The sequence below is a fragment of the Mustela putorius genome, unplaced genomic scaffold (assembly GCF_011764305.1).
Source record: "Mustela putorius furo isolate JIRA1106 unplaced genomic scaffold, ASM1176430v1.1 tig00003923_pilon_pilon_pilon, whole genome shotgun sequence".
Lineage (NCBI taxonomy): Eukaryota > Metazoa > Chordata > Mammalia > Carnivora > Mustelidae > Mustela > Mustela putorius.
Genome location: NW_025422068.1, coordinates 12,367,739 through 12,383,181, shown reverse-complemented (window position 1 = coordinate 12,383,181; position 15,443 = coordinate 12,367,739). Strand labels below are relative to the sequence as shown.

Genomic DNA, 15,443 nt, shown 5'->3' with positions numbered 1-15,443 from the left:
TCCTTGTTTCTACAATATGTCGGTTTTACTATTACATGTTGGGGAATTGATCTGTTCTCTTGATATTGGGAAAGGTCCTCTCTGCCTCTAGGACACAACTGTTTGTTTCATTCCCCAGATTAGGGAAAATCTTGGGTACAATTTGCTCAGATATATCTTCTAGTACTCTCTCTCCAGCACCTTAGGGATTCCAATAATTCTGACTTTGGAACATTTCATGGTATCATTTACTTCTCTATTTTGTTTTCATGGATTTTAAGCTGTTTTTTCCAGGACTCCTCTTGTTCCTTCTTTTCTATTAATTTGTCTTCTAGATCACTAATTTGTTCTTCTGCCTCATTTACCCTAGCTGCTAAAGTATCTAGATTAGATTGGATCTCATTGAAGCAGGTTTAAGTTCTGCCAGATCAGGTCTCATTTATGCCCTTAGAGAATCTATGTTGTCATTAATGACAACATAGTTTTCTCCATCCTAGCTATTGTTTGCATAACTGTTACCCTGAAGTCTATTTCTGATATCTTGCTCATATCCATATCCATTAATTCTGTGGCAGAGGTCACAGTCTCTGAGTTTTTCCTATGTTGAGGGTTCCTCCTCTTAACCATTCTGTTGAGAGGTGGTTGAAGGAATGTACAGAGTCCAAATTATTGACCATAATCTAAGCAAGTTTTATAGGGACCTTAAGGTTGTCAGCCTCTTGCTCTTCCAGCCTGTCTTCTGGTGGAGGGGTCTGCCCAATGTAACCCTGGCAACTCTGATTGGGCAACTCTGATCCCTGTGGGGAAATGGGCTTGGTGAAAACTGATTTGGGGGGGCTTTGCTCTCTGTTGGATTTCTCTGGCTGCTTTCAGCCCCCCCCCCAAGAGTCAGAGCAGGACTGACCATATCCAAATCACTGTCTCAGAACAGGGAGATCACAGTCTACCCCTCCATGAATTCTCCAGGCCACACTGTCCTCACTTCTGTCTGTGCTGCTAAAAACTACAGCATCCTGGGTTGTTCACCCCATGACAGTTCTCCAGCCTTCACTTCCAGGCCCAGGCATGTCTCTGCCTTTTGTGTTTCTAAAGCCACCAGATGCCCCCAGTTTGCATACACATGGCTCCAGGTGTGTGTCAGTCTGGGGGGTGCTGCCCTAAAGTCTTTTCCTCAATGCTACCTATCTGTGAGTCTTTGCCCTGTCCTGAGTGAGTGAGGCTTTTGCACTCCAGTAGTACAGGATCCCAGAGGTTTCCTCCCCATTCTGTTTATCTTCCAATATCTGCCCACAAAATTACAGCTCACTTCATACCTTGAGACCAACCGCCTGAGATATTCATTTGTAGAGATCCAGATATATCTTTTTACATCACAGGCTGATTTCATGCGTGTTCAGAATGGTCTTGTATATATCCATCTCAATTCAGGGGACCAGTTAAAATATGGTACTCTACTCCTCCCCCATCTTTCAAGAATCATATTGATAATAATACTTTAATGGTAAGAGACCTCAATACTTCAACAGTAGATGGATACTCTTTTTTTGTTTGTTTGTTTGCTTTTTTAAAAAAATTTTAATAAATGTATAATGTATTATTAGCCACAGGGGTACAGGTCTGTGAATCGCCAGGTTTACACACTTCACAGCACTCAACATAGCACATACCCTCCCCAATGTCCATAACCCCACCACCCTCTCTCTACCCCCTTTCCCCCAGGCCCCTTCAGTTTGTTTTGTGACATTATGAGTCTCTTATGGTTTGTCTCCCTCCCGATCCCATTTTGTTTCATTTATTCTTTTCCTACCCCTCAAACCCCTACATTGCATCTCCACTTCCTCATATCAGGGAGATCATATGATAGTTGTCTTTCTCTGATAGACTTATTTCAATAGGCATAATACCCTCTATTTCCACCCATGTCGTTGCAAATGGCAAGATTTTATTTCTTTTGATGGCTACATAGTATGCCATTGTATATATATACAACTCTTCTTTATCCATTCATCTGTGGATGGACATCTAGGTTCTTTCCATAGTCTGGCTGTTGTGGACATTCCTGCTATAAGCATTCAGGTGCATGTGCCCTTCAGATCACTACGTTTGTGTCTTTAGGGTAAATAGCCAGTAGTGCAATTGCTGGATCATAAGGTAGGTCTATTTTCAACTTTTTGAGGAAACTCCATGCTGTTTTCCAGAGTGGTCTCACCAGCTTGCATTCCCACCAACAGTGTAGGAGGGTTCCCTTTCTCTGCATCCTCACCAGCATCTGTCATTTCCTCACCTGTTAATTTTAGCCATTCTGACTCGTGTGAGGTGGTATCTCATTGTGATTTTGATTTGTATTTCCATGATGCCGAGTGATGTGGAACACTTTTTCATGTGTCTGTTGGCCATCTGGATGTCTTCCTTGCAGATATGTCTGTTCATGTCCTCTGCCCATTTCTTGATTGTATTATTTGTTCTGTGGGTGTTGAGTTTGCTAAACTCTCTATAGATTTTGGATACTAGCCCTTTATCTGATATGTTATTTGCAAATATCTTCTCTCATTCTGTCAGCTGTTTTTTGGTTTTGTTAACTGTTTCCTTTGCTGTGCAAAAGCTTTTGATCTTGATGAAGTCCCAGGAGTTCATTTTTACCCTTTCTTCCCTTGCCTTTGGTGATGTTCCTAGGAAGAAGTTGCTGCGGCTGAGGTTGAAGAGGTTGCTGCCTGTTTTCCTGCTTTGTGAAAGATTAGTTAAGTATAGAGTTGAGGGTCTATTTCTGGGCTCTCTATTTTGTTCTATTGATCTATGTGTCTGTTTTTGTGCCAGTACCATACTGAATAGACAGATAATCTAAGCATAAGGTCAACAAAGAAGCAAGAGCTTTGAATGACACATTGGGCCAGATGGACTTCATAGATATATACAGAACATTCCACCTTAAGATAACAGAATACTCACTCTTCTTAAATGCACGTGGAACTTTCTTCAGGATAGATCAAACTGGGTCACAAATCAGGTCACAACTGATACCAAAAGATTGAGATTATTCCCTGCATATTCTCAGACAATAGTGCTTGGAAACTGGAACTCAACCACAAGAAGACATTTGGAAGGAGTTCAAATACTTGGAAGCCAAAGGCCATCCTACTCAAGAATGTTTGGGTCTACCAGAAAATCAAAGAAATTAATTCATGAAAACCAATGAGAATGAAAATACATGTATCCAAAAACCTATGAGATACTGCAAAGGAAGTTCTAAGGAGGAAATACATAGCCATCCAAGCCTCACTCAAAAAACTAGAAGAAATCCTGAATGCACAAGCTAACCTTACAACTAAAGGGACTGGAAACTAAGCAGGAGAAGAGAAATAATAAGAATTAGAGCCGATGTAAATTAATTAGAACCCAGAAAACAGTACAGCAAATCAACAAAATGAGAAGCTGGTCCCTTGAAAGAATTAATAAGATCATTAAATATCTGGCTGGACTTATTCAAAAGAAAAGTGAAAGGACCCAAATTAATAAAATTATAAGTGAAAGGGGAGAGATCACAAATAACATCAAAGAAATAGAAACAATCATTAGAAATTTTTATCAATGGCTATATGCCAATAAATTAAGCATCATGGAAGAAATAGATACCTTCCTGGAAAATTATAAACCACCAAAACTGAATCAGGAAGAAATTGACAACCTGAATAAACTGATATCTAGTAACAAGATTGAAGCAATGATCAAAAACCTCCCAAAAAACAAGAGCTCGGGTCCTGACAGATTCCCTGGGGAATTCTACCAAATGTTCAAAGAAGAAATAACACCTATTCTACTAAAGCTGTTTCAAAAAATAGAAATTGAAGGAGACCTTCCAAACTAGTTATATGAGGCCAGTATTACCCAGATCCCCAAACCAGGAAAAGACTCCATCAAAAAGGAGAATTTCAGACCCATATCTCTAATGAACATGGATGCTAAAATACTCAACAAGATCCTAACCAATAAGATTCAACAGAATATTAAAAGGGTAACCCATCACCACCACATAGAATTTATTCCTGGGATGCAAGTTTAACTAGATACTCACAAATTAATCAATGTGGTAAAACACACTAATATAAGATAAGACACGAATTATATAATCCTCTTAATCGATGCAGAAAAAGTATTTGACAAAATACAGCATCCTTTCCTGAATAAAACTGTTCAGAGTGTAGGGATAGGGACAAAAATCCTTCAATTTCATAAAATCCATCTTTGAAAAGCCCACAGCAAATACCATTCTCAATGGGGGAAAGGCTGACAGCCTTTCCTTTAAGATCAGGAACACAACAAGGATGCCCACTCTGGCCACTATTGTTCAACATACTACTAGAAGTCCTAGCAACAGCAATCAGACAACAAAAAGAAATAAAAGGTATTCAAATTGGGAAAGAAGAAGTCAAACTCTCTCTCTTTACAGATGACATGATACTTTATGTGGAAAATCCAAAAGCCTCTTCCCCCAATATCTCTAGAACTTATACAACAATTCAGTAATGTGACAGGATACAAGATCAGTGCACAGAAATTATTTGCTTTTCCATACTTACAATGAAACTGTAGAATGAGAAATTAGGGAATCAATTCCATTTACAATAGCACTGAAAATCCATAAGATACCTAGGTAAATCTAACCAAAGAGTTACAGGATCCATACTGCAGAAACTACAGAACACTTATGAAAGAAATTGGGGAAGAGAAAAAAGGATGGAAAATTTTTCCAGGCTCATGGATTGGAAGAATAAACTTTGTTAAAATGTCTATGCTGCCCAGAGCAATCTACACTTTCAACATTATCCCTATTATAATACCAATGGCATTTTTCAAAGTGCTGGAACAACCAATCATAAAATTTGTATGGAACTAGAAAACACCTAAATTGCTAAGGAAATGTTGAAAAAGAAAAACCAAACTGGGGGCATCACATTGCCTGATTTCACATTATATTCATGGTACATTTTGTTTCATGTTATATTCTATGATCACCAAGATAGAATATTTTTGGCAAAAAAAAAAAAAAAAGACACATAGATCAATGGAACAGAATAGCATGGCCAGAAACAGACCCTTATGTCTATGGTCAAATAATCTTTGGCAAATTAGGGAAAAATATTCAATGACAGTCTCTTCAATAAATGGTGCTGGGAATATTGGACAGCTATATACAGAGGAATGAAACTCAACCATTTCCTTACACCATACACAAAGATAAACTCAAACTGGATGAAATCCCTCAATGTGAAACAGGAATCCATCAAAATCCTAGAGAAGAACATAGGCAGTAGCCTCTTCAAGATTGGTCACAGCACCTTCTTTCAAAACATGTCTCCAAAGGCAAAGGAAACAAATTCTAAAATGAACTTTTGGGACTTCATCAAGATAAAAAAAACTTTTGCACAGCAAAAGAAACAGTCAACAAAACTAAGAAGCCACCCAAAGAATCAAAGAAGATATTTGCAAATGGCATATCAGATAAAGTGTTGGTTTCCAAGATCTAAAGAGCTTCTCAAACTCAACACCCAAAAACAAGTAAGTCAAAAAATGGAGAGAAGACATGAACAGACACTTTGCCAAAGAAGACATATGAATGGCTACAGACACATGAAAAAATCTTCATCATCATTAGCCATCAGGGAAATTGAAATCTAAACCACATAGAGATAACCATCTTACACTAGTTAGAATGGCAAACATTAACAAGGCAGGAAACAACAAATGTTGGAAAGGATGTGAGAAACCCTCTTACACTATCGGTGGAAATGCAAGGTAGTACAGCCACTTTGGAAAACAGTATGGAGGTTCCTCAAAAAGTTAAAAATAGAGCTACCCTATAACCCAGCAATGGGACTACTGGATATTTACCCCAAAGATACAGACATAGTAAAAAAGAAGAGGGTACATGCACACCAATGCTCATAGCAGCAATATCTACAATAACCAAACTGTGAAATAAGTCAAGATGCCTTTCAACAGATGAATGGATAAAGAACATATGGTCAATATATTCAATCCAATATTACTTAGCCATCAGATAGGATGAATATCCAACATTTGCATTGACACAGATGGACTGGAGGAGATCATGCTAAATGAAATAAGTCAAGCAGAGAAAGACAATTATGATATGATTTAAATCATATATGGGACATAAGGAATAGCATGGAGGACATTAAGGGAAGGAAGGGAAAACTGAAGGGAGAGAAATCAGAGAGGGAGATGATCAATGAGAGACTATGGGCTCTGGGAAACAACATGAGGGTTTCCGAGGTGAGGGATTGTGGGGATGGGGTAGCCTGGTAATAAGTATTAAGGAGGTCACATATTGTAATGAGCACTGTGTGTTATACACAAATAATGAATTATGGAACACTACATCGAAAACTAATGATGTTCTAGTTTGATGACTAATGTAACATAATGAAAAATGAAATAAAATAAAATAAATTCAGATTTTGCTTCAGCTTAAAATAAAATCCAAAAATAAACCCACAATTCCATGGTCAATTAATCTTTGACAAAGCAAGAAAGAATACCCAGTTGAAAAAAGACAGTCTCTGGAACAAATGGTGGTGGGAAAACTGGAAAGCAACATCCAGAAGATTAAAAGTAGACCACTTACTTACACCATACATAAAAATAAATTCAAAATTATTTAAAGACCTAAATGTGAGAACTGAAACAATAAAAATCCTTGAGAATAACATAAGCATTAACTTCTCTAAGATAGCCATAACAGCTTCTTCCTAGATTTGTCTCCTGCTGCAATGGAAACAAAAGCAAAAATAAACTACTGGCATTATATAAAAATAAAAATCTTCTACATAGCTAAGGGAATATCAGCAAAATTAAAAAGCAACCTACAGAATCAGAGAAGATGTTTGCAAAGCAAATGACATATCCAGTAAAGGGCCAGTATCCAAAATATATATCAAGAATATATAGAACCTGACACCCAAAAAACAAATAATCCAATTGAAAAATGGGTAGAAGCCATAAATAGACATTTGTCCAAAGAAGACATATACATGGACAACAGGCACATGAAAAAAGATGCTCATCATCACTTATCTGAGGGATATGCATACAAACACCAGACAAACACACACACACACACACACACACATACACACACACACAATGAAATATAACTCCAGCAATTTAAAAAAAAAAATCTTACCATTTACAATGACATGAAGGGAGCTAGAGTATTATGCTAAAAGAAAAGTCAAAAAAAGAGTACCATAAGTACCATAGAGTACCAGAAAAAGTACCATGATTCCATTTATATGTGAAATAAAATAAGCAAGGGAAAAATATGAGATAATCAAAGCAAGAAACAGACTTAACTTTTTTTATGAGAGAGTGAGAGTTTTTGGGAGGGAGGTGGAAGGTGCAGAGGGAGATAGAGAACCTCAAACAGGCTCCATGCTCAGTGCAGAGCCTAACATGGAGCTCAATCTAGGGATCCTGAGATCATGACCTGAGCCAAAATCAAGAGTCAAATGTTTAACTGACTGAGTCACCCAAGCACTCCAAAACAGACATTAATTATAGAGAACAATCTGATGGTTACCAGAGGGGAGGGGTCTATAAGATGGTTTAAATAGATGATGAAAATTAATACTTGACTTGTGATGAACACATGCTGATGTATGGAAGTTTTGAATTATTATACTGTACACCTGAAACTATATAACTGCATATACATATATAACTATATATTAACTAAGTGGAATATAACTCTATATTAACTAACTGTAATTAAAATGCATCTTAAAAGAATAAAAAGATAGCCATCGTAACTGTTTCTAGGACACACAAATGATGACTTATTGAATTTTTTCTTTAGAATAGATTGCTTGTTAACTTTCTTACTGAAGCAACAATTACAGTTATGCTACCCAATTTATTGTCTTTCCTAACTTTCCAGTATTTAAGTGCACTGTGATCAGATAAACTCCTCAAATCCCCATTAATTGAGATAAAATTGGAATCATGGAAGACATAAGATGTATGATACTCAGTCTTCCTCACCTATTATTTTGTTTCAGAGATCATGTTTCTTCTGATATAATTTTCTTTTAAAAAATTGTTTTTCTTCTGCACTGATTAAAAGTCATCCAAATAGTTTGCTATCACATTTTCAGCATGGAATCTCTTGATGTTCATACTTCCTTAGAGACAATCAAAACCCAACTGCATTGTTTTGCAAAGAGAGTATAGAATATCGGACAGTAATTAACTTTCATATGAGTCTTATTAGAGCCCTGAACCTATTCTGAGTTTACAGTTAATTGAAGCCTGGAGACAAATCCCCACGAGGCAATTCATATCTCCCCCATTTTGTGTTACAGAAAGGTATAGAAGGACTTAATCAAATATGGAAGAAGATACTGTATCTTCACATGATGATCTCAGACATAAACTGGATATACAGCAGAAATGCAATTAATCCTTTCTCAGGGAATTTGAAATTTCAGAAATCATTCTTCTCAAGACATGTGTTGATTAAGTTAGTACAAAAGAGCCATAAAACATAAGGCGATGACAGCAGCTACTGGAAGTACATGAGGCAGTGGTAACTATGGGGCTGAAGGCAGGGACAGGAGAATGTTTTTACCTATTAATAAAATAATTGCTTTCTATGCATGTAGTTAACTCTGGTTATCTACCCAGCCTCCATACCAAAGAACCCTTTGAAAAGCAAGAGCAAGGAAACTTGGATCACATGAAAATGAAATCTGCTTCTCACAGTGAGTATCTGAATGAAAAATGCAATGTTTTGATGGAGGGAGGATCTGTAGGAAAGGCCTCAGTCTCATTTTCTTTAGCCATTGCTAAAGAAAGACAGAGTAAAAACACATTGTGCCATTTTTGTCTGCCTCAGTTTCTCAAGATTGAACATAGGGTCCATACAAGCAGTCAATAGTTTGTTTGTTTTTCAAAATTTTTATTTATTTATTTGAAAGATGGAGAGAGAATGAGAATGAGTGAGCATGAGAGGGGGAAGGTCAGTGGGAGAAACAGACACCTGCTGAGCAGGGAGTCTCATGCAGAACTCAATTCAGGGACTCCAGGATCATGACCGGAGCTGAAGACACTCAATCAACTGATCCACCCAGGAACCCAGCAGTCAATAGTTTAATGCATTCAAACTGCTTTGGAATTTAGTAAGTCCTGCATGAGTGTGAACTACTATTCTTATAATGATCATCAGTATTAGTATTTTTTCCACTATACAGCCATTGTGTCCTCCTGCAGTGTATCTTGGGATTACTGCAGCCAAGCCTGTGAGGAGCACTACTTGGATCCCAAATGACAAAGAAAATGCTCCTTTCTTTGGATGTTGATTTCAGAAAAAGAGTTTAAGGGCATTTATAGGAACAGGATGAGTTTTAGATTGGAACAATCTATCCGTACCCTTGTAACAGGATCTGTCTTTTGATATTCACACAAAAATATGAGTGCTTCTTTGACTGTTAATCACTTAGTTTCAAACTTTATGTCATGGAGAAAGTTACAACCTTTGAGAAATTGACAGGAAATGTGACTTTCCCTAGAAGAAAATAAAAGAATACCACTATTTTGAGCTAGGTCACACAAAATTAAAATTTCTTTTTCTTTATTTCTTGAGTAAATCCTGGTAATCCATATTGTCCACTTAAAGACAGAACTGGCACTTTGATAAAAAAAAATCTTGCAAGAATTTTTATAATATTCTGTTTGAGCATTTATTTAGTCAGAATCTCTGTATCTGGTTAAATGCATAGTTTTTGCTTTTGTTGTTGTTGTTGAATCAATCTTTCAGTGTAACAAAGTGTGTGTCCAATGAATTTATCAATACATACTAACTAATTGTAATTTTGAAGGCAAGAGCAGCTTGTGTAATTCAACTAAGTTAATCTCTTCTTCTGCATATGAAATAACTAAATCCTAGAAGTATTCTGATTTCCAAATCACAAAAAATATGATAGAACTAAGGTTTTCCTAATGAAATCACATGCCTAAATCCAAGAGAATGTAATATTATCATGGCATAATATATCATGTCTACAGGCCTAATTTGTTAATGTGGGAAATTATTAATTTACACTTAAAAGAAGTTTCCATGTAAGCACAGAGACTTAAAAAACTAGTCATCTTCTTGAACATCTTTCCTTGTATACAATTGCCTTACCCAATTTTCTTAGTGATTCTATTAATTTTGTTTTTGCTTCTCTAATCTCTTATTGTTAACCTATTGTTAATTAACCTGACTTCTTTATATACTGAGTCTGCCAGAGCACCTAAGAAAATGTGAATTATGGCACTACTGGTTATTCTTGCCTAAAATGGTACTGGAAATTAAGTGATCTTGTATTTTTCCCATAGGACCATATGTGATATAGGGTTTTGATGTTAGTAAGTTCTTTTACTTTATGCTAACTTTATTTAGTAAAGTTTCTAATTATTATTAAATGCTTTTTCAGCATGTGTTGATATAATCATATGGCTTTTACCCTTTTATTTGGTGGTGTGGCATACTGGTCAGTAGCTTGAATCACCTATGAATTTCTAGGAATAAATTTGTTATTTTCCCCAAAAACAAAACAAAGAAACAAACAAATAAAAAAAAAAACCTAGTCATCAATTAGATGCCAGGCACAATGCATGAGGCTTTCTCATTCCTAGAACAGTGTTTATGTCTATTTCCTATTCTAGTCTACAATTCATTGAGTCTACTATAATAATAAAACTCCCCATGTATTATACTGGTAGACATAATGTCATATTTTATAAATGATATTGAGGGCCATGAAACATTATTTTTAAAGATTTTCTCCCATTATTTCATTCCCCAAAGAAATAATACCTGTAGGGGAAGCATCTATGTCAAAAAAGACAAGAAGCTAGAAATGTATCAAAAAGCACAGTGCCCAAAAAATGCAGCCCAGGATCTCAGAAGTGCACAGTCTTTGGTAACTTAAGAAAACAAGTTACCCCAGGACTAAAGTTCTCTCACAAGCTTATATTAACTCTACCTTGAGTTCCACTGAGAACTCTGCTCTCTTTCCATTGACAGATGGACATAAACAATGTGTTTTTTTTTTCATTATCTTGAATAACGAAATGCAAAAGAATGTGTGATTTGGTATAACAAAATATTTAAAGTATATTATTGGTAATAAAAGCAAAACTTTCCATTGATACTGCTTTTTAAAAGAACAAACATTGAAGGTCACAAAGAAGAAAAATTGAAGGTCAGGGTTCACAAAGGAAATCAATTCATTGATGTGGAAATTGAATATTTATGAGACATTTCTCATTGAGTAAATAAGGATACATATCTTCACTTGTCGTTTATGTCATCACAACTTTTACAAAGATGGGATATTCAAATTTATTTGCAGGACTATAATCAATACCCTAAAAGTATTTTGAAGAAATTGTTATTCTATGGGAAATGGACAAATACTGAAAGATTAACAAAAGGATATGACTGCTGGTTTTTTTTTTTCCTTTTTAGGTTTTTAATTGAATAAAGACATTATTCAAATGAAAAACTGAAGTTTAAATTAAGAAAAGTGAGAGTTAAGTAAAATAGAATAAACAGACTATCTCATTTAGCTGGCAATTAAAATTTCTTTAGAAAATCTGTGAGATAACCTCAAAGGAAGCTTAGATCCTTTGGCGTGGATGTGGGTAGAACAGTACATTCAGGGAAACAATATTAAAGACACAAGAATGTTAACAGTACATTTAAAAAATTACATATAGGGGGAAGATTATGGTCAATTAATTATTTATTACAAGTCAAAGGGGCTTAACATTCATTTGACCAGTTCAGACCAATTATAGACTATGACATTACTAATTTCTAAGTAAAGGTGTTTTTTTTTTTTTTTAAGATTTTATTCATTTACCCGACAGAGAGAAATCACAGGTAGATAGAGAGGCAGGCAGAGAGAGAGAGGGAAGCAGGCTCTCCGCCGATCAGAGAGCCCGATATGGGACTCGATCCCAGGACTCTGAGATCATGACCTGAGCCGAAGGCAGCGGCCTAACCCACTGAGCCACACAGGCGCCCAGTAAAGGTGTTTTGATAGAATTTTTTTCAGCTACTTTTTTTATGAGAATGTATTGTTTTAAAGACCTAGCTATAAGATTACAGAGAAGTGAATGTTGACTGAAAGATTAAATTATTTTAACAAAACACCATATCCTCCATTATATTATTTTTCTTTTATAAATTTTCAGTTTAAACAGAGCATTTAAATGAAACGGAGCAGAAGAATGAAAGTTCAACTGACTTTATCCTCCTGTGGCTCTTCCCCTGCTTCAGGTATCCCTACCTCCTCTTCCTCTTCTTTCTTTTCATCTACATTATTGCCTTTATGGGAAAGTCCATACTAATCCTCCTCATCTGGCTGGACTCTCACCTCCACACCCCCATGTACTTCCTGCTCAGTCAGCTTTCCTTCATTGACTTGGCTTATATCTCCAGCACAGTTCCCAAAATGGTTACCAACTATTACACAGGGAAGAAGAGCATTTCCTGTTTTGCTTGTGCCACTCAGCTCCTTTACTTCCTCACCCTTGGTCTTTCTGAGTGCATCCTGCTGATCCTAATGGCCTATCATCACTATGTGGCTGTCTGTAACACCCTGAGATACAAAATTCTCATGAACCCCAAGGTCTGTCTGAGGATGGCTTCTGGAGCCTGGAGTGGGGGATCCCTTACAGCCCTTGTACACACCATCTACCCAATGAATTTCCCAATCTGTGGTTCCAGGGAAATTAATCATTACTTTTGTGAGATGCCTGCCATCCTGAGGATGTCTTGTGTGGACATACCAGCCTATGAGATGGTAAAATTTGTATCAACAATTGTGTTTCTCCTGATCCCATTTTTTCTTAGTATGGTCTCCTACACTCTTATCTTTCTTAGTGATCTGAGGATGAATTCTCCGAAAGGCAGTAACAAAGCCCTGGCCACCTGCTTCTCCCACCTGACAGTGGTGAGTCTCTTTATTTATATGACACCCACTTCTTCTCACACACCTGAACAAGACCAAAATGCAGCTGTGCTTGGCACCATCATGACCCCCATACACAATCCACTCATCTACAGCTTAAGGAGCAAAGAAGTGGTGGGGGCTCTGAGGAAGTGCATGGAAAGATGTGGCAATTGAGAAAAATGCCATGTTTCCTACTCAACACAAAAAGTAGCCATCATCAATGGGTTGACATATTGGAAATGTAACATCATATAAAATCCAGAAAGTATTAGGACTCAGGCATATTAGTATGTATTTGAAGGGATATAATTGTTCTTTTTTTAAATTTTTTCAATTTATTTATTTTCAGAAAAACAGTATTCATTATTTTTTTCACCACACCCAGTGCTCCGTGCAATCCATGCCCTCTATAATACCCACCACCTGGTACCCCAACCTCCCACTCCCCCTCCACTTCAAACCCCTCAGATTGTTTTTCAGAGTCCATAGTCTCTCGTGATTCACTTCACCTTCCAATTTACCCCAACTTCCTTCTCCTCTCTAACTCCCCATGTCCTCCATGCTATTTGTTATGCTCCACAAATAAGTGAAACCATATGATAATTGACTCTCTCTGCTTGACTTATTTCACTCAGCATAATCTCTTCCAGTCCAATCCATGTTGCTACAAAAGTTGGGTATTCATCCTTTCTGATGGAGGCATAATACTCCATAGTGTATATGGACCACATCTTCCTTATCCATTCCTCCGTTGAAGGGCATTTTGGTTGTTTCCATAGTTTGGTGACTGTGGCCATTGCTGCTATAAACATTGAGGTACAGATGGCCCTTATTTAAATGACATCTGTACCTTGGGGTAAATACCCAGGAGTGCAATTGCAGGGTCATAGGAAAGCTCTATTTTTTTTTTAAGATTTTATTTCTTTATTTGACAGAGAGAGATCACAAGTAGACAGAGTGGCAGGCAGAGAGGGGGGGGGAAGCAGGCTCCCTGCTGAGCAGAGAGCCCAATGTGGGACTCGATTCCAGGACCCTGAGATCATGACCTGAGCTCTCTACTCTGTTCCACTGGTCTATGTGTCTGTTTTTATGCCAGTACCATGATGTCTTAGTGATCACAGCTTTGTAATAAAGGGTGAAATCAGAAGAATAGGTGTTATTTATTTTTTGAAAGTTTGGTAGAATTCCCCAGGGAATCCATCAGGTCATGGGCTCTTGTTTTTTGGGAGGTATTTGATCACTACTTTAATCTCGTTACTAGATATCAGTCTATTCAGGTTGTAGATTTCTTCCTGGTTCAATTTTGGGAGTTTATAGTTTTCCAGTAATGCATCCATTCCATATAGATTTCTTAGCTTATTGACATATAACTATTGATAATAACTTCTGATTATTGTTTCTACTTCCTTGGTGTTAGTTTTGATCTCTCCCTTTTCATTCATAATTTTATGAATTTGCACTTTGTCTCTTTTCTTTGGAAAACTGTGGCCAATGGTTTATCAATCTTATTGATTCTTTCAAAAAACAGTTTCTAGTTTCATTTATATGTTGTACTGTATCTCTGATTTCTACCTCATTGAGTTCAGCTCTAATCTTGATGATTTCCCTTCTTGTGTGTGGAGTTGGTTTGATTTGTTGTTGATTCTCCAGTTCTTTAAGGTGTAGATGCAGCTGCTGTGTTCAGGATTTTTCAATTTTTTTGAGGGAGACTTGTATGGCTATGTATTTCCCCCTTAGGAATGCCTTTGCTGTATCCCACAGATTTTAGACCGAATTATCTTCATTCTCATCAGTTTCCATGAATTGTTTCAGTTCTTCCTTGATCTCCTGGTTGATCCAAGCATTCTTAAGCAAGATGCTCTTTAGCTTCCTGGTGTTTGAATTCCTTCAGAACTTTTCCTTGTGATTGAGCTCCAGTTTCAAAGCATTGTGATCAGAGAATATGCAGGGAATCATCTATGTCTTTTGGTATCAGTTGAGTCCTGATTTGTGACCCAGTATGTGGTCTATTCTGGAGAAAGTTCCATGTGCACTTGAGAAGAATGAGTATTCTGTTCTTTTAGGGTGGAATGTTCTGTATATATCTATGAGGTCCATCTGGTCCAATGTGTCATTCAATGCTCTTGTTTCTTTATTGATTTACTGCTTTGATGATCTGTCTATTTCTGAGAAAGGTGTGTCAAGATCTCCAACTATAAATGTATTCATATCAATATGAGTCTTTATCTTGATTAACAGTTTTCTTATGTAATTGGCTGCTCCCATATTGGGGGCATACATATTTACAATTGTTAGATCATCTTGTTGGACAGTCCCTTTAAGAATGATGTAGTGTCCTTCTGTATCTCTGACTACAGTCTTTAGTTTATAATCTAGTTTATCTGATATGGGAATCGCTACCCCGGCCTTCTTTTGAGGCCCATTGGCATGAAAGATGCTTCT

General features: G+C 36.8%; 1 protein-coding gene across 1 annotated transcript; it reads left to right on the top strand.

Annotated features, from left to right (window-relative positions):
• Nucleotides 1-8,547: 8,547 nt before the first annotated feature.
• On the top strand, nt 8,548-13,175 carry LOC101691609 (olfactory receptor 2T27-like). The gene is made up of 3 exons (XM_013050520.2): nt 8,548-8,566; nt 8,658-8,756; nt 12,250-13,175. The coding sequence occupies exons 1-3, from the start codon at nt 8,548-8,550 to the stop codon at nt 13,173-13,175; spliced, it is 1,044 nt and encodes a 347-aa protein (XP_012905974.2).
• The last annotated feature ends 2,268 nt before the right edge of the window (nt 13,176-15,443 follow it).

Bases quoted from the DNA above. Each gene is read 5' to 3' on its own strand.
- LOC101691609 (XM_013050520.2), top strand. The intron at 8,757-12,249 runs GTGAGTATCTGA...CAGTTTAAACAG, and splicing joins AATGAAATCTGCTTCTCACA to AGCATTTAAATGAAACGGAG.